Source organism: Leopardus geoffroyi, chromosome B4 (genome assembly GCF_018350155.1).
Source record: "Leopardus geoffroyi isolate Oge1 chromosome B4, O.geoffroyi_Oge1_pat1.0, whole genome shotgun sequence".
NCBI lineage: Eukaryota > Metazoa > Chordata > Mammalia > Carnivora > Felidae > Leopardus > Leopardus geoffroyi.
The window spans coordinates 121,591,446-121,609,789 of NC_059341.1; the positions used below are offsets into that span (position 1 = coordinate 121,591,446).

Below are 18,344 nucleotides of genomic sequence, written 5' to 3' on the forward strand. Positions count from 1 at the left end.
GGTCATACATGAAGCTAGGGAAGGTCAGCATAGTTCTCCATCCTAATCTCACGTCTCATCTCTATTCTCTGTTAGACCACAGCTGTTGCTTCTGTGTATGTATAGCACTACCAGGTGTGATAGGAGGACACAAAAGAAATATAAGTTGTGACTCCAGCCTTCTTCGAATTTACAATCCTGTGCTACAAAGGGGAAGATGACAGATGTAGCTAACTCATTAATTACCACATGAGGAGGAGAAAGATAAATGACAGAGGAGTGTCCATGGAGAAATTGGGGCATACATGGAAAAAAAAATCTACAAAACTGAGAGCTATAAGAGCACATTTGAGTAAATAGAGACATACTTGCCCATGAAAAGTAAATTGCATATTATAAAGAGGTAAATCCTCCTACCTAAATATATAGGTTTGGTACCATCTCAAACTCCTAAAGAAACTTTTTTTAGAAAAAGAATGTGACACAAGATATGATTATTTACTACAGAGAATAAAAAGATGAGAGTATCTTAGGAAATACTGAAAAAGAATGAACCTTAATAGGGAAGGATGATATTGGTACAAGATAGAACTGTGAGATCAATGGGAAACTAAATTTAGAGTCAACAAAAGGAGCATATATCAGTGGGAAAAAGTATTTAAGAAACAATTCTGAGAAAACTCACCTTATACCATAAACTTAAAAATAAAAAGCAATAAAAATAAGCTTAAAAAATCTGATATATTTAACCACATACAATGGAAAAACTTTTCAGGTGAAGATAATTAAAAGCAAATAAAAATGTTTGTAGTAAATATTCCAGATATTCCAGAATAGGAATACATTCAATATGCAAAGAACTCTTATAAGTCAACAAAAAAATGAACACTTCCATAGAAAAATGACAAAGAACATAAACAGAAAATGGAAAGAAACTATCACATATAGACAATAAAGATGTAAAAGGGCGCCTGGGTGGCTCAGTCTGTTAAGCATCCAACTCTTGATTTCATCTCATGTCATGATCTCACAGTTTGTGGGATCAAGTCCTGTGTTGGGTTCTGTACTGAAAGCATGGAGACTCCTTGGGATTCTGTCTCCCTCTCTCTCTGCCTCTCCGAAGCTCATGGGCACATGCCCTCTCTGTCTCTCTCTCTCTCTCTCTCTCTGTCTCTCTCAAAACAAAGAAGTAAAAAGAAAAAAAGATGTAAAGTTTTTTTTTCAACTTTACTAATAATCAAAGAAATGCAATTTAATACAGTGAGATAGGATTTGTCACCTATCAGGTTAGAGAAGATTGTTGAAGGAAGGTGTGCTGAGAAAGGCAGGCACTCTTACTGAATGCTGCTGGGAGTGTAGATTAAAAAAAGATTATAGAATGCAATTTGGCATTTTCAAATGCTTTCTTGTATTGTCTGAATTTTCTGCAATGGCTCTTTTATTTTAAAAATACTTTCATTTAAAAATAAATGTTAACTTTTCAGGAAAACAGAAAGGGAAGCCTGTGTGCAAATTCAGACATCTTTCTTTCTTTGCTCTGATTCTAAATTCAATCCTTTGTGTATTAACACACACATGAATTTATCTGAATAGAAATAATGGCTTTCTGTGATCTGCATTTTTATTACTAACTCCAGAGAATTTTTAGGTTCTCTGTCTATAGTTTCTTAAAGTTCAGTATTTAAACAGAACCTTTAACCGTATTTCTAAGCAGGTGTTCTTTTAATGCATGTGCTTAGTCATTGCTGGCTGTGTGGCTGGTGCCTGACAGTGGTGACTTCCTTTCTCATCTGCATGCTCATTCATCCACAACAGACTTTCTCTACCTGTGCTCTTTGGCTCCAAGGAGAAAGATCCATGCTATTTGTAGAGAAAGCCTAATGGGCAAGGTATAGTTTTGATGAAATGGACACTGATAATAATTAGTAATAAACTCAATCCAGAATATTTATTATTTAAACATTAAAAATCTTAAGCTCATTAGACTTTTAAAATTCATATTTATGTGCATGTTTTAGTTACAGAAAAGTATGATATGATAATCAATTATAGACATCCAGTCATTAAAATGTGCTACACTAGAGTAAGATTCTGCAGTCTAGTGGAATGAAATGTGAACTCAGGAACAGGAATGATAAAAATTTTTTTTCCAGATGTTAACACTTTTTAGGATAAGGGAGTATTTCTTTGAAGGATAAGGGAGGATATTAAGTTGCTGTGGTATTCAAGAGTAGATTTAAGAGTAATTGAATAGGGTTGAGAATAATGTAATAACATAAAATGTCAATTTTTATAATATGTCAGAAGTTAACTTTTTTGCAACTTTTATGTGAAAAACTATGGATATAAACCAAAAAATGTGTTGATGGAGTATATTGTTTTTCAACCATTTTATATGGGATAAATGAACAAAAACTATTCTGAGGCCACTAGTGTAAAGAATACTCATTGCTTATTCTCAACCTACAAATATGACTCCTTATATGGAAGGGAGGATTTGAGGGGAAAAAAAGACTGCAGAGCTAAGGTGTGGGGTCTCCTGGGACTTAGGCTTTCCATTGCAATTCTTCCCCTAACAAGAGGGTGGAAAATATTACAGAAAGGAGGACATAGAAGTAACCCTAATGAAAGAAATAATATATGTGGAAACAATTGTCAAATGCTTGGGACATGGTAGATGCTCATTACGTGACAAACCAGGTAAGGCTAAAGTCGCCAATCCCAGTAAGGAGCTGCTAAGAAGACTGTACTATTATGAGATGTATATAAGTGAGTTTATACCCCCAAGGCAATCATTATGTTTATTCATAGTTTGCCTATATTTACTTAATTAAAAAGATTTCTTCTTTTATTATTTAAGGCAGGGATTAACAAACTTCTGCACAGGGCTAGGTAATACATGTTTTTAGCTTTGTGGGCCATACAGTATCTGTTGCAACTACCCAACTTCTTTTCTGGGGGAAAGAAGCCATAGATATTCCATAAACAAATGGATGTGACTATGTGCCACTTACACTTTATGAATAGTTATGTTTGAGTTTCATATAAGTTTTATGTCTTATGAAATATCCTTCTTTTGATTTTTTTCAACCATCCAAAAGTATAGTACCATTGTTAGCTTGCAGGCTGTATAAAAACAGATGGCAGACCAGTGTTAGCCTGTGAGCAATAGTTTGCCAAACCCTGATTTAAGGCACTGTTTAAGGGCCTTTATGCTAAGAGTGGGTGTAGTATTGGAAGGATACACAAGAAACTGGCCATTGTAGTTGAATTTTGGTAACGGAAATGGGTAACAGAGCTAGAAGGAAGACTAATTTTTCAGTGTACTGTTTGAATTGCTTACCACATGCTTGCATTACCATTTCAAAAATTAAAGAGTGTCCTTTTCTTTAAGTCCCTTGAGGAATCATAAACCCAACAAATCTGGTTTGAGCAGACTCTGCCAACTGTTTCCAGATTCTAGAGGGCTCTTTTGTTAGCTACTCAGGGGCACCCATATTGTGGATCTCCAGCCAGGGGTAATAACTCAAGTGCTACAGAATTTGGGGAATTGGACTTTCATTTGGGTGAGAGATTGACAAATTATGTCCTTTGTGCTAATAGGAGAACCTCTTCCTTATCTTGTGCCATTTCTCCAGGAAGAGCGTGCCAAATGGCAGGGAATTTGGCAGAATGAAGTGGGAGAAGCAATTAATACAGATCATTTAATTGAGCCAACATTTCTTGAGGGCCTATTATGTTCCAGGCACTTGAACTAAAGATACCAAGTTTATATGAACATACAGAGTAAAATATAAGAAGGAAAATATAAGAATCCAAAATAAAGATGAGTATACCTGGAAAATATTACAGAGCTATCATGTGGTATGAGGGAGCTTGATGAACATGACTGAAGGCTGAAAAAGACAAATATGAGAAAAACATAGCACAGAGGGAAATGTAAGGGAAGAGTCAAAGAACTAAAATCTCCCCCCCTTTTTTTAAAGACCAGAGGAAAAGGGTCTTATGTTATTACAGAGTATACATTTGGATTGAAAATTAGGAGAAATTCCTAACTCTATATTGTGGGTTCCTGAAAACTATTATTATGGGAAGGAAACTGTGGAATTTCCTATTCTAGAGGAGGAACTCTATCTAGAAGAATAGTTGCTTGAATTTTGGGGAGGCTTTTCAATCCATTTATTATACAATATGCAGGCACATATACATAATGATCATACACAATTAATTTATATATTAATATATACACAGTGAATATATACCTAAACAATTCATACACACATATTAAAAGTTGAATTTTCCTAGTCCACAACTGGCTTATTAGTATGAATGAGGTCTTATAAATAGTGACAACTCATCTTTTACTGGTTTATTACTCAGGACCTTCAGCTTTCTATCAGAGTCCAAGTATTTCAGAAGTGCCTTAGGGTCTCCTCATGTTTGTTCATGATCAGGTTTGTTCTGGCTGTCTCTTCCATTACCTCTTGTGTCCATGAGTAAGAGTAGTGCCCAACCAGCAGTCACAGTTCCTCTTCTTCTCCATGGGTTATGGTGATACCTAGGGTGCTGCTGTTATTTCACAATTGCCCCAGAAAGGCCCTGGTCCTCTTGGGGTCAAAGTTCCACTGTGATATGTGCCAGAGTTGCGTGAGGGTGAGTAGTCTCTCCTACTTGTTGCATTCTGTTGGAAGGATCTACCTCTACTTTATACTTCAATGCTTCTAGATTTCATTTTTATTTATAGCCTTCCCTCTCACCTTAGGGTGGCAGGAAGGCCTTTTGAATCCAGTATGGTTTGGCCAAACCGTGCTACATTGAGAATTACACATTTCTGAAATGACTAAGGTTTGCTTTAGGATGAAGGTTCCTGGCTCCCTCTGACTTTAGAATGGGTTTTTTCCCCCCAACAGGTCCCTTAGTTTTCTGGAGAGTAGATTCTGGTAGGGCCATGCCATTGGTTCACCAGATGGACCCAGATTTGTCTGCATTCCCACAATGGGCTTTGTATCCTGTAGCAGGAGGTTCTCTCTCTTTCTTGCCTCTACAGCCACCCCCTCTATAAAAATTGCCCTTGAAACCACTTCTTCATCAGCTACTTCCCTATCTTGGCACCTTTTCATGCTCCAACCTCTCTATTAGAGCATACTGATCTTAGGCTTTATCACCAGCTTTCATGACAATCTGTAATTGTCTGTGTATATGTGTGATTTTTTTAAGTTTATTTATTTATCTTGAGAGAGAGAGAGCAAGCGTGTATGAGAGAGTGGAGGAGAGGCAGACAGAGAGAGACAGAAAATACCAAGCAGGCTTTGCATTGTCAGTGCAGAGCCAGATGCGGGGCCCAAACTCAGTAACTGTAAGATCATGACCTGAGCCAAAGTTGGATACCTAACCAACTGAGCCACGTAGGTGCCCCGATGTGTGATTATTTTTAATCTCTTTATTAAGCTTGATGTCATAGATCGTGGATACTTTTTTTCCCTTTTACCATTTTAGCGCCAAAGATCCAGCCCAGAGCTTAATGCAGAATAAATCCTCAATAAATGTTTTTTGCAAGCATGAATAAATAAATGAATGCATCAGAATAGTCTGGTAGACTACCTTACCAGAAGCCTAGTGTATATGAAACTCACTTCTGCTTGAATTGGAACATTCTGCTGAGTGAAAGAGAAAGAAATAGAGACATAAATAGTAGGGACATTATAATGAAATAAATTTGTCCAACAGAAACTCTATATGCTCTTCCTGAATAGCAAATGTAAATATTTATTTGTAAACAAAATGATTTCTTAGTAGAGACATGATAAAAAGGTCTAAAAAGTCATCCTTAGAAAACAGCCTTGGAGAAGAAATTCTGATTGTATAACTTTTCATTACTTGACCTTTCAAGTTATCTCTTCAGGAAAGTAGGAAACATAGTGGAAGGAAGGAAGGAAGGAAGGAAGGAAGGAAGGAAGGAAGGAAGGAAAGAAGGTAGGAAGGAAGGAAGGCCTAAGGATATAACTAAAAGTGGACATTGCTTCTCTTGGGTTCTTGGATTCATTCTGGACATTACTCAGTATGAAACTTCAGACACTTTGGTGAGATTTAACATTATTTTTCCTTTTACCATAACTTTTTTTCTATCCCATGTAAATATAAGACCATAATAGACCCTGAGAGTGAAAATGCAAGCCCCTGAAATTTTCTCTAAAAAGCAAAAATTAAGATCCTGTGAGGACATTTTGTGAATTTTTGATTTGCTGCTATAGTGCCTACTAAAGAAAATTCCAGAAGGAAATGGTCTTAAATCACTTTTGTGTCTGGAAATACCTGTTCAACTTAGGAATAAGGTTTAAGAGATTAAGTCATTAATTTATCCCATTTTTAATCAAAGCCTTTCTATTTGTTTCTGTTTTTTTCTACTTGTAAAAGAAATAAAGACACAACCAAAATGTCATCAAATCTTGTACAAATTTCTCAAGTGCTGAAATTTAAATGAAAACATGTGGTGTTTTCCCAGATCCATTACAGAGTGTCTCTTTCGAAAGCACATATCCTGGGCATTTGTAAGTTCAAATGAGGGGTAAAAATGATAAATACTGAGAACAGATATGTACAGAAAGGCTCTGGCAAAATGTCTACAAACAGATCCATTTGCTATTTTGTGTATAAGCTTGTTCCCTTTCTCCCTCTCTCTTTTAACTAAATATCTATGCCCCCACCCTTCCTCAAACTCTACTACTTATTTGTCTTTCAGAGTTTTCTTTTGAAGACTACCGTAACAAAGGGATATTTTAAATAGAACTTTGGATGGGATCAAAAATGAATCTCATCGAACACTCCCACTTACCTGTCATGGATGAATTTTCTCTTTCTGAAAATTTATTTGGTAAGTTGTCAAGTTCATTTGAATATAAGTGAAAATAAAGTACAACTTGGAAATACATGAGAAAAAAGCCTAGATGATGAATCCAACAGAACCCAGAAAAGTTTTTATTCCATCTAAGTACTCAATAAACATTAGATACCATGCCAGGTTAGAGGCAGATCACACCTTGGATTTATTGAGCCTGATGGTCTTCTTTTTTATAGTCGAGGGCTGCAAGGCAAGAGAGCTTTGTGACTTGTTCAAGGCCATGAGGCTAGATAATTAACAGAGCTAGGAGTAGAAACAGATTCCTGTTCCGGGCTAATTCTGATATTATTATAGCATGTACTAGAGTATGAAATCATGCCTCTTATGGTTTAATATTATACCTATAAAAGGTTGGGGTTGCTTAGGTTATAGTTCTGCAATAAGTTTCCTTTCTACTCTTCTTCCTATGCTGGGGGATATATGGCACAGTGTCATGATTAGTCATTTAAATTGGATTGAGGACAATCTGTACTAAGTTGTTTTCAGTAGATCTGTAACTAGATGATACCATAAAATGATATATTGCTTCACTTTATGCATTTATGAATAAACTTCTCATTATAGTTTCAGTTGAGAACATCAGCAAAGACTCAACAGCAGCAATATTTTAGATGGGGCAGGGAAGCTTTCTGCCACTCTTAAAATAATTCCCTTCTGTATAATAGCCCTTCTGGGAGGCTTGGATGCTCCCAGTTTTTTACTCTACAATAAAGTATGGACCATGGACTCTGATAGTGAAAATGCAAACATTTATAATTCCACAAAATGCAATATTTGGAGGCATGACATCCTTGCCTATTTGGTTGCAGACAACCTTGAACAATATTAATTAATAGCTTATGCTATTACCTAGTAGTCATTAGCATCTTAGTGTGTAATGGTTTAGCAGGTCATTTCCAAGGAGAGGTCATTATTTGTATTACCTGTTTACATATCTACCTGTACCATACAGTATAAGAGCATTTAAGGGCAGTGACCATATTTTACTAATGCTAGTATGCACTTGCTAAATAAGAACCAACTAATAAATAATAAAAGGGAAGGAGAAAAGAGGTTTAGGGGGAAAAAGAGATATTTATCAGTAACTCTCAGAGAGACCAAAGGCAGCAGTAATTATTTATGAAATGCCAGTTCTGGGACATAAGTGCTGTATCTTATTTCTTCCATTTGGCGTTTCTTCATCCTATGGATGCATTCAAAGACAACAGTGCCTACTTCCATGTCCATTTACATGACCATTTACTTCTGTTCTACCCTTTTATGAGTCCTGAAAACAACCTGCATAGACATCTTTATAATTTTTGTCCTACTAGTCAGAACTCACAGGATAGTTAAAACTGTACATGTATATCATAGACTAAGGAAAATTCCACTTAAGATTATTTTTTAACTTCACTGAAATTTTATGATTGCATGGTAGGATCTCTGAGAAAGCACATTATTAGATTGAAGGCTCACCTCATCAGCCATGAGGTGAAAAAGATGTGAGCAGATAGAGAAAAATTTGTGAAGGTGCTGTCACGTTAGAAGCATCTGGAAATGATTGCTTGAGGAAGCACTGTAACTCACGCTTTCAGTGTTGCTTTTCCTCCAGCTCTCCTTTGCTAGACCACATTCTTAATTTGTTTCCTAACACAGTCATTTAAGATTTCTGAGAATACATAGTATAAGACACATGAGCCACCAGCACAGCTGTTATTCCTGACTGGAGCAGTTTCCTCAAATCTTCATCTGGTCTTCTCTCCTGGTAAATTAATATCCAGTGTGGCCATTGGGACATGATTTCCTTTTCTCCATTAAGCTCTAGAGCCGGCCCTAAGCATTTTTATCACATCTCTTTCCTCCTGGGAGCTCAGTCTCACTCCACACAACATACCTGAGCTAAAGGCACAGCAAAGCGGTGGATGGAGACTTTCATTTTAATTTCCTTATTCCTCCTCCCATCTTCTTTTGTCTCCTGATGAGCCTGATGGATTCTTTGGGCTTCCTATCCTGAGCTTAGGATTCAGAGCACCAGGGAAAAGACTATGGCCCATGGATGAGTAACCCACAGTGCCTAACTCATCACTCCTGGATTTTGAGATATGCTAGAGACTCGGAAGTATTAACCCATGGACTCAACTAGCTGGAGAGTGAAACTCTTTTCCAATGGTCTGTGTAATGAAAACCAGCTATCATGTTGTTACAACAAAGGAAAGTGAGGTTAATTGTATAGCATATGGATAGCTATCATTTCTTCCACCCAAATATTGAGTACCAACTATATACCAGGCATTGGAATAAAGCAGGGAAAAAGATAGGCAAGATCCTAGTGGAGGGTACACTCACAATAAGCATACAAATAAATAAATAAACAAAATAACATGAGGTAGTGGTAAGTGCTATGAAAACAATAAAACAGGGTGATATCATAGTAACTGGAAGGATGGGACTGCTCTAACTGGTGTGGCCAAGGAAAGCCTCTGAGGAGTTGACAATTGAGCTGAGACTGAAAGACAAGAAGCCAAGGAGAACATTCTAGGCAGAGGAAATAGTAAATGCAAAAGCCCAAAGTCTGCAATGGACTTTAAGGCCTTGTCTTTTCATTTTTACTTAGTGTCATTGAAAGAGTCTAGACAACTGGTTTTGGACCCTGCATCCCCATTAACCAACATGAGTAAAAGGAGATGATTAGATGGAGAATTCTAGAACCACTGTCTAGTTTTAACATCTGAATCCACAAATTGCTATAGTTGTGCTAGAAAGCGGTGACCTGGACTCAGTGGTACTTATCTGGCACATGACGTGACTCCTAAGGTGGCCTTGGGCATGGTCCTCCTCCCTGCAGGTTACTATAAAGGCCATAATGAAATCCCAATGTTAAGACAGTGGGAAGGTGCTGGTAAGATTATATAGCAAATACTGATAAGTACTCACTAATGGGCACTGGTGACACTAATTACCTCTGGAGTGAGAACTTTCAGCTTCTTCTAGAGATGGCTATGGACCCCTTACTCTCTGAAGGCTTTGGGTAAGGTGATGGGAGCGCATCTCCTCATGTATAAATGGTTACCCTGAAGAGAGGAGCCTGAAGCAAGGACTTGCACACAGGCAGTTTATGTGAGAGGTGATCCTGGGTTGTAGAAATCAAAGACTGGAATCATGAAACGGGGACAGAGGAAAACCAACATAAGATGAGTTATGAGGGTCCCTGTTGTGGACAAGGGGATCTTGATTCCCCTGAGAGTAGCACAGAGGATTGTCCTCTGAGGAACCAGGGACTGGGGCAGTTACTAACAGGGTCACCCCTGGGGGCATGAACTCCCTGGCACTTGTGGGTTGTGCCTTTATTACTCCCAGTAGAATCAGACCAAGTGGTCTCCCTCCTATGGTGTTGGAGAAGTTCTGAGCAGAAAGCAAAAAGATATGCAGCATGATCCTGAAATGACAGACTAAGTATGAGGTGAGTCTGAGCTCACGTGTGATCACTTGCTGTGGCTACAGCTGAAACGAGGGGTGGGCTTCAGGATGTGACACTGCCACCACAGGGGTCTGCCACACAGTATTAATGTGATTTTTCCACTAAATCAGTTTAAATATTCAAAGGAAGGCTAAGATTTGGAGGGGGGATGGGGCAGATTTGCTCTATAGATTCTGTTTTCTTAAACTGGTTCTTGCAGAAAAGAAGGAAAGAAGCTGGGACAGAATGAAATTGTAGAGATGAGACTGGAATCACTTTCTGAGGTCGTTTAATTTATTCTGCTACCACACATCCCTGACAAATCCAGATGGGAATCTAGCTCATTGGTAACTCAATCCACATATAGGACTCGGAATGGAAGGACATGGTGACCCAAAAGAGATAAGTCTCCTTTCCTTTGGGACATCCTACAAGCCAGGAAACTTGGTCAAAGATTAATTTAGTGGGTTGAGAAAGGCTTCTCTGATGAATGAAGAAGGCAGGATCTTTATGCAATTAGTGTACAATAAAAGGTAATCATGACAAAGTCCACAGCTTCCCACAGTTTGACATGGTGAATAGGTATGTTAAATAAAACCTATGTATTCTTTTACCAAACTGTGCCTTAAGAACTCAAAAAATCACAAAATTTCAGATGAATAAAAAAGCATTCTAACAATAGGATAGCATAAGCAAGAGAAGGTACTGTCTTATGCTCCAATATCCAATGTTCTTAGTGCAGTGAATTCTGGTTCTTTTGGCTCAGTGATATTGGGAAAAGTTCACTGATTGTGAGTGGAAATAAGCAATGAAATTTAAAGAAATAAAGTCTAAGAGGCAATTGAGACACTCTGAAGTTTAGTTTTCTCCTTTGTAAATGGGGATAATAATGACACATTACAGCTTGTTGGGAGAATTGAATGGCTGTGTTGAAAGTGTTTTTGTAAACCTGAAGGCATCACACAACATAATTAATCCAGAGTTTTCAAGGTAGTTGTTACTATTTAAATTGTTGAAATGATAAACACCGCCCTACTCATTAAGGGAAGGAAGTGCTATTTATCTTAACATTGTTGAATGCAAAGAATCTTCAAGGAGCCAACAAAACCCAACAGCATGGAAATAAATTTCCAGGTGCCCTAAGGAAGGAAACACTTGTTCTGTCTCATCTTGGTATTATGGCTTTGCTAACAATAGCTATGGAATCTGTGTTTTTATATTAATTTTTATATTTGTATCTAATAGTCTTTCCAAAGCCCTATTTTGAATGAGGATCAGCAAGTGGCAGGAGGCATATCCCAAATAATTCCTTTCCTTTAGCTATTTTTCATTACTTTGTGCTTCCCTTAGCTGTTTATGTCCATTTTCTCTGGGTAGTTTTATTTTTTTATTAAAAAATTTTTTTTAAATGATTACTTATTTTTGAGAGAAAGAGAGATACAGAGTGTGTGCAGGGGAGGTACAGAGAGAGAGGGAGACACAGAATCCAAAGCAGGCTCCAGGCTCTGAGCTGGCAGCACAGAGCTAGACACAGGGCTTGAACTCATGAACTGAGAGATCATGTCCTGAGCCGAAGTCAGATGCTTAACTGACTGAGCCACCCAGGTGCCCCTGGGTAGTTCTATTTTTATTAAAAGATATTCATTTTAGAATCTTATTCTTGCTTATGTCTTTTGCTTAAATTAAAAGAATCTTTCAGATGTTACAGAGTCAGTCAGATGTTTTAAAATACAATTAAAGGTCTTAAGATGCAGTTTTGTGGAATATTTCTGACATTTCACTTCAGGTTTTTTTTTTTAATCTCACTGAGTTCAACTAAAGTGAATGTAGTTCTGATGTGATGGGTAAATTGAAGCTGAAAGTTTCCAGAAGATGAAAAGATACCATTGGCTCAGACAAATCGGGAGCTTTGTTTTAGTGTAATGTAAATATTATGTCACTACTGTTTCTTACCCATATCTTTTCTGCAGATTTATGCAATATCTAAGTTTTTATTAATTCACTATGGCTTTGGATTTTGCACTCCCAGGAATCTCAGATCTGGTAACCCTTGTTGGTGGAGTTTAGAAATGGAAGATGGTAAAGAAATATTGACAGGGACTTTCCTTATTACAAAATAGAGTAGACAAAACAGTGCTTCTTCTGATAGGGCTGAATAGTTTGGAGAAGGCATGCAGTGGGATGAAGAATTACAAAGTGGCTAACTGGTGGGTGACTCCATTGCCATCCAGGGCCTTGCGCTCAACCTTGTAGGCTAAGAAACAAATCTCAAGGGCACTCAGAATAACCAAGCTGAGAAAGGTTGAATATAAAATCAGATTGAAAATTTATACACTTACAGGGATAAAAAGAATTGTGCTAATGGTAACAGCTACTATTTCTTGAGTGCTTTCTATATGTCAGATATCATACTTATTCTGTATTAGTTAGCAAGCTTCCTGCATTCAAGTCCATCTCTGTCATTTACTGGTATGTGGTCCTTTAACTTTATGCAAGTGACTTGCTTTATTTAATCAAGTTTTCAGACGAATGCCTGGCACATCACAAGTACTCTATAACTATTTGCCATTAGTATTAATTCTTTTATTTTTTTATTAAAAAATTTTAAAATGTTTTATTTATTTTTGAGAGAAAGAGAGAGAGACAGCACGAGTATGGCAGAGGCAGAGAGAGAGGGAGACACAGAATCCGAAGCAGGCTCCAGGCTCTGAGCTGTCAGCACAGAGCCCGATGTGGGGCTCCAACCCATGAACCATGAGATCATGAACTGAGCCCAAGTTGGATGTTTATCCGACTGAGCCACCCAGGTGCCCCACCATTAATATTAATTCTTACAACACTCCTATGAGGTGTATACCATTACTATTCCCCTTTTACTGGTAAGAAAATGGAGATTTAAAAAGTTCAATAATCTGCTTAAAGTTCCATAGGTAGTTAAGTGGAAACCAAAATATAATCAAGACAAGGAATTAGAATTGGATGGTTAAGGATCCAGGCTAAGAGAACACTCACATTTGCCTTCTCAGGGGAGGTCTTTCCAATGAGATTACATCACCCAGAGTCTATTGGTCAAGTCTCCTCTAAAGGATAGTTCTCAGAAAACCTGGGACTACCTAATTTCAAGGCTTCATAGCTCATTCTCTGACTTACCAGGAAGGATATATCATTCACATTGTTCCCAAGTACCTTATGCAATAGGACCAATAGAACTTTCTGTGATGGTGAAATGTTCTAGATCTACGTTGTCCAATGCGGTTGCTACTGTCCACATATTAACACTTAAAATAAGACGAGCGTAACTGAGGAATTGATTCTAATTTAATTTAATTAATTTTAATTTAAGTAGCCATATATGACTAGTGGCTACTATTTCAGTGCACAGAACAGCAGGGGGATAATGTGTTTTTAGAAAAAAAATAACATGAGGCAATTGGTCATCACTGAGAAAGAAGCAAAGGGATCCAACCAGTCTTATTATGAGAATATCGTGTGTGAATGTCACTCAGCAACAGCTGTTTCCCCGATCAGCTAAATTGTCCTACTCATTTCCTTGTTAGTATAGCAGTTTCTGAGGCAAGAAGCCCATTTGTTTGAGCAGTTAAAAAGTCAGTAGAGAATTATTAAAATTGAAAACTCAGAGATAATTTGTCCTGGTTAAATCCTTTGGGTAGCTCTTCCACCCAGGATCCTCTCAAGGCAAGGATAGTTCTGGGGTTGTGAGGAGAGGAGAATGAAATCAGAAGTAGACTGAGGAGTGAGAATAGCTTTGCAAATGGTAAGTGATTTGGCAAGCTGAACTGAAACATACCCATGCACTATCACTCTTTTCCCCTTTCTTGGCAACTAGGGCAAGTGTGCCTCAGTTTTTCAACCACAGGGTTTTGAGTCAGAAGACCTGGGGTAAAGTCCTAACTTCATCCCTCACTAACTGCATGACTTTAGATAAATCACTGAATGTCACTGCCTTGTAGAGTCTGTAAAATAGGGTAGAAGATAGTGGTATAATACCTTCCTCAGAGGATGTGAGAAGGATCAAATGAGGTAATGCATGTGGAACCACTTTGTAAACACGTGAAAGCTGTTGAAATGTCTTGGCAATGATGACTGCATTTGTACAGATCACTATTGCCTTTGAAACAGCTTTCATATTTATTGCGTTTTTATCTTCACAACAAGTCTATGAGGGAAGTAGGGCAGGAATTATTATCTATGTTTTACCATCTGTTGATGTAGACAAATGAGGCCCAGAGAAGCTGAGAGACTGGCCTAAGGTTATACAGGGTGTCTGATTGCATTAAATGTGAGCTTAACCCTAGCCCTACCAATTCCTATTCTAGAGCCCTCTCTTCCAAAAAATAAGCAACAGTCACAAGCTTGATATCCACCAGTTGTGCTGTAGAAACTATTTCTACTCAGTAAGCAAGCCACCCTACAACCTGAGTCCAAAGATGAAGAATCATAACATCAATGTAATGATGGTGGGTATCCACCCACTGTGCTAAGCATTTCATCAATATTATCTTCTTTAATCCTCATACTAACTCTATGAGATTTTATGGTTATAAGTCCCACTTTATAGATGAGGAAATGGAGGCAGAAAATGGTTCAGGAATTGGTCCATGGTCCACAGAGCTAGTGAGTACCAAGGGAGTCTGGATGTATTAGTTTGCTAAGGATGCTTTAATGAAGTCCCAGACTGGGTGGATTAAACAACAGAAATGGATTGTTTCACTATTCCTGAGGCTAAAAGTCCAAAATCAAGGTGTTGGCAGGGTTGATTCTTTCTGGAGGCTGTGAGGGAAGGGTGTGTTCCTGGTTTCTCTCCTTGGCTTGTAGATCCCTGTGTCTCTTCATACTGTCTCTGTGTCTAAATTTCCCATTTATATAAGGACACCAGTTATATGGGATAAGGGATCACCTTCATGATTGCATTTTAACTTGATTACCTCTATAAAAACCCTCTCTCCAAATAATGTCACATGATGAGGTTAGGACTTCAACATACCAATTTGGTGGGGGGTGGGACACAATTCCACCGATAACACTGGATATAAACCCAGATCAATTGGCCTTATACTGTTAAGCATTATGCTTTATTGTTTCCTGACATCATAAAATTAAATTATTCTGTAGTCTTTTGATAGGAACAAATGTCAAGACCTAGAGCATGGCAATTGATCCCAAATCCACTTTTAGGGCCACTGACCAGAAATCTATTCTACATATTAAGTTCTGAAACTGGAAAGTACTCCCCAAAATTAAGCTAAGAGACTGGTTTCCAGTTTACTAGGCAACTTGGCATCGAGGACTTTTCTCATAAACATTTACAAATATTCTGCTCTGTAATGAAGTTAATCAGTAAACCATACAACCTCTGGCCTCTGTCACTCCTTACCTGGTCTCATTTTCAGTTGCTGTGAATAAGCTAAGAATGGTAATGCAGTTTCAGGGGTTAGAATATCCAATTCAAAGTAGTCCTCACCATAGCCACATATCATCAGGATTTGTCATGGAAATGATGAGCATGAAGCCTGATAAAGGTAGGATACTGTTCACAATTGCTCTTGGTCAAATTTACACAACTGGGCTGAGCAAGTGTGGGGGCTTTTGTTTGAGATTTTAGCAACAGATCTATGTCAAAGATGTCTCAGTCAGAGCCAGAAGACTGGGGTGAGAAGTTGGGCTGGGGTGATTTTTTAGGATTCGAGGCAGGTGAATATCTCATTGAGATAAAATCTAAGTATTTTTTCCTAAGATTCTTCATTGAATATTATGTAAAATGAGCAAGATTTTTTCAAGTTAAACACTAGACAGTTCTAACAATAATGCCTGTAGACACTTGAAAAAACACTTTGAAGTGCATTATTTAATGCAGTGTTTTAAAAATGGCATGTCCTAGACCCCAGTGGATCATGAAGTCTATTTGGGGCTTGTAACCAGTATTAAAAATTAGACTAGACTAGACTAGAATAGAATAGGAGTAGAATAGAATAGAAATGTCAGAGTGTACTTTAAGAAGTAGGGGTAAGTGTTATTTCATGGAAATTTTGTTTCAATTAGTTCTACATATGTTTATGTGTACACAGGGGTCATGATATAAGGTGTATTTCAAACTATTGTTGTGGTGAGAAAAATAAAAAGAGATTGAGAAACATCGATGTACTGAACTAGTTTCACAGCCGATTTCTCCCAAGTCTGTGGAAAATTAGATGAGTAAAGAGTTCAGCTTTAGGCCTAGGCTGTTTGTTTTCTCTGAAGCAAAACACAGATTATAATTAAAACATAGACTGTATAATGTAATATTGTCTATTTTAATATTCTTCTCAAAACAGAATCTTACCTTTTAAATTTTCAGTTAAAAGAGAAACTCTAATCATTTTTACAGTAATTATAATTTTGAGCCTATTTCTGATTGTAGACATGGCAGCATAACATTTTATTTAAATATGGTGTTCAAAAGTGACTGGCATTGTACTTAGGAAGTTAGTTGAAAGGCAGGAGAAGGAAATTTCCCACTATTTCCATTTAAGAGACATTTATTAGGCGTACTGTGTCAGGCTTTGTGTAAAGTGCCAGGAATGAAAAAAAAAAAAGAGGAGAGGAATATAATCTAATATATTCCCCAAAGAGTTCACTGGCTAACCACAACAATAAAAAATGTATTGAGGGGTGCCTGGGTTGCTCAGTTAAATGTCTGACTATAGCTCAGGTCATGATCTCATGGTTCATGAGTTTGAGCTCCACATCAGGCTCTGGGCCGTGGAGCCTGCTTTGGATTCTGTGTCTCCCTCTGTTCTCTCTCTGCCCCTTCCCTGCTCTCTCTTTCTCTCTCTCTCTCTCTCTCTCTCTCTCTCTCTCTTTCTCAGAAAATGAATAAAACATTAAAAAAATTTAAAAAATGTATTGAATGTTTATGCTATATCCAGCCCTATGCAGTTTATGTTCTTTGCCTTAGCTTACCTATACTACAACCTCTCACCCAGGTTGTTTATTCCACATTATAAAGGAAGGAAGAGAAGCTTAAAAAAGTTCAATGTCTTTCCCAAGTTCATACATCTAGCAAATTGCAGGTGAATTGAATCCAGATTTGTGCATGCAGAAGGGCCCTGGTAAACCTGTATGTCACTAAACTTCAAGTTTAGCGTGGAAGATAAGCCTGTAAACAAGTCAAACAATAGTCCATGCTTCTAAGCGCTGCAATAGAGGTGTGTACAGACAGTAGATGAGATTAATTCTAGGGGAGATTAATCGAGGGGAGCTAGGACAGGCCTCACAGAGGAGGTGATCAGCTGGCAAGCCAGGGAAAGGCACCAACATCACAAAGGCCAGGAATGGCAGACAGCTTACAAATGAAGCCATATCATCTTAGTTAAGAAACAATGGATTAGGAAATAAAGGAAGGCATAGAAGGCAATTTTTCCATGCATGAAACATTTTAACAAGCAGTCATGAAATGTTTACTATGGTCAAGAGTAAAATAGTGCCAGGAGTAAAATAATGGATATAATGTGAATACTTTCCAGGCTCTTCAGAAACAAACTGAGATCATGGCAAAGTGCCATCATTATTACATGAACCTGATTCTCCCATTTGGGTACCCAAGGATTCAATCACACACTCCTTGGAGAGGTACGGTCTAATATGGTAGGCACTAGGCACATGTGGCCACAAATTTTTAAATTTCAATTATTTAAAATTAAATACAACTTCAAACTCAGTTTCTCAATATCACTAGCCACATTCTCATATGGTTAGTGGCTACCATATTGGTAGGTATAAAACATTTCCATCATCTCACAAAATTCGGTCAGATTCTACTCCTTTAGAAAAACTATTAAATGCTAAAGACTCTACCCAAAAGAGTTTTGCTTTCCTTTTGCAGGGGATCTCAGACTCCCCTGATGTCTATTCATGTGTTGCCATTTAAAAGCTCTTTCTAAACTCTCAGGGAACATTCCCTGTCATAAAGGAATCCAAATTGTCCCTCTCCTTGTTAGACTGATTCCAGAAAAGCACTGATAAATCCAA

General features: G+C 37.7%; 1 protein-coding gene across 5 annotated transcripts in view; it reads left to right on the top strand.

The window, feature by feature from the left end:
- The window catches only part of NR1H4 (nuclear receptor subfamily 1 group H member 4), a 75,497-nt gene that overhangs the window by 11,015 nt on the left and 46,138 nt on the right, over positions 1-18,344 (top strand). For 2 of the 5 annotated variants that reach the window (XM_045463786.1, XM_045463787.1), the window contains exon 2: positions 6,719-6,850. In XM_045463786.1, coding sequence (XP_045319742.1) covers positions 6,772-6,850 — 79 coding nt within the window. In that variant the 5' untranslated portion in view covers positions 6,719-6,771. Of the gene's footprint in view, positions 1-6,718; positions 6,851-15,717; positions 15,857-18,344 lie in introns of those variants that run through there. The other 3 variants (XM_045463783.1, XM_045463784.1, XM_045463788.1) reach the window with 2 other exon arrangements.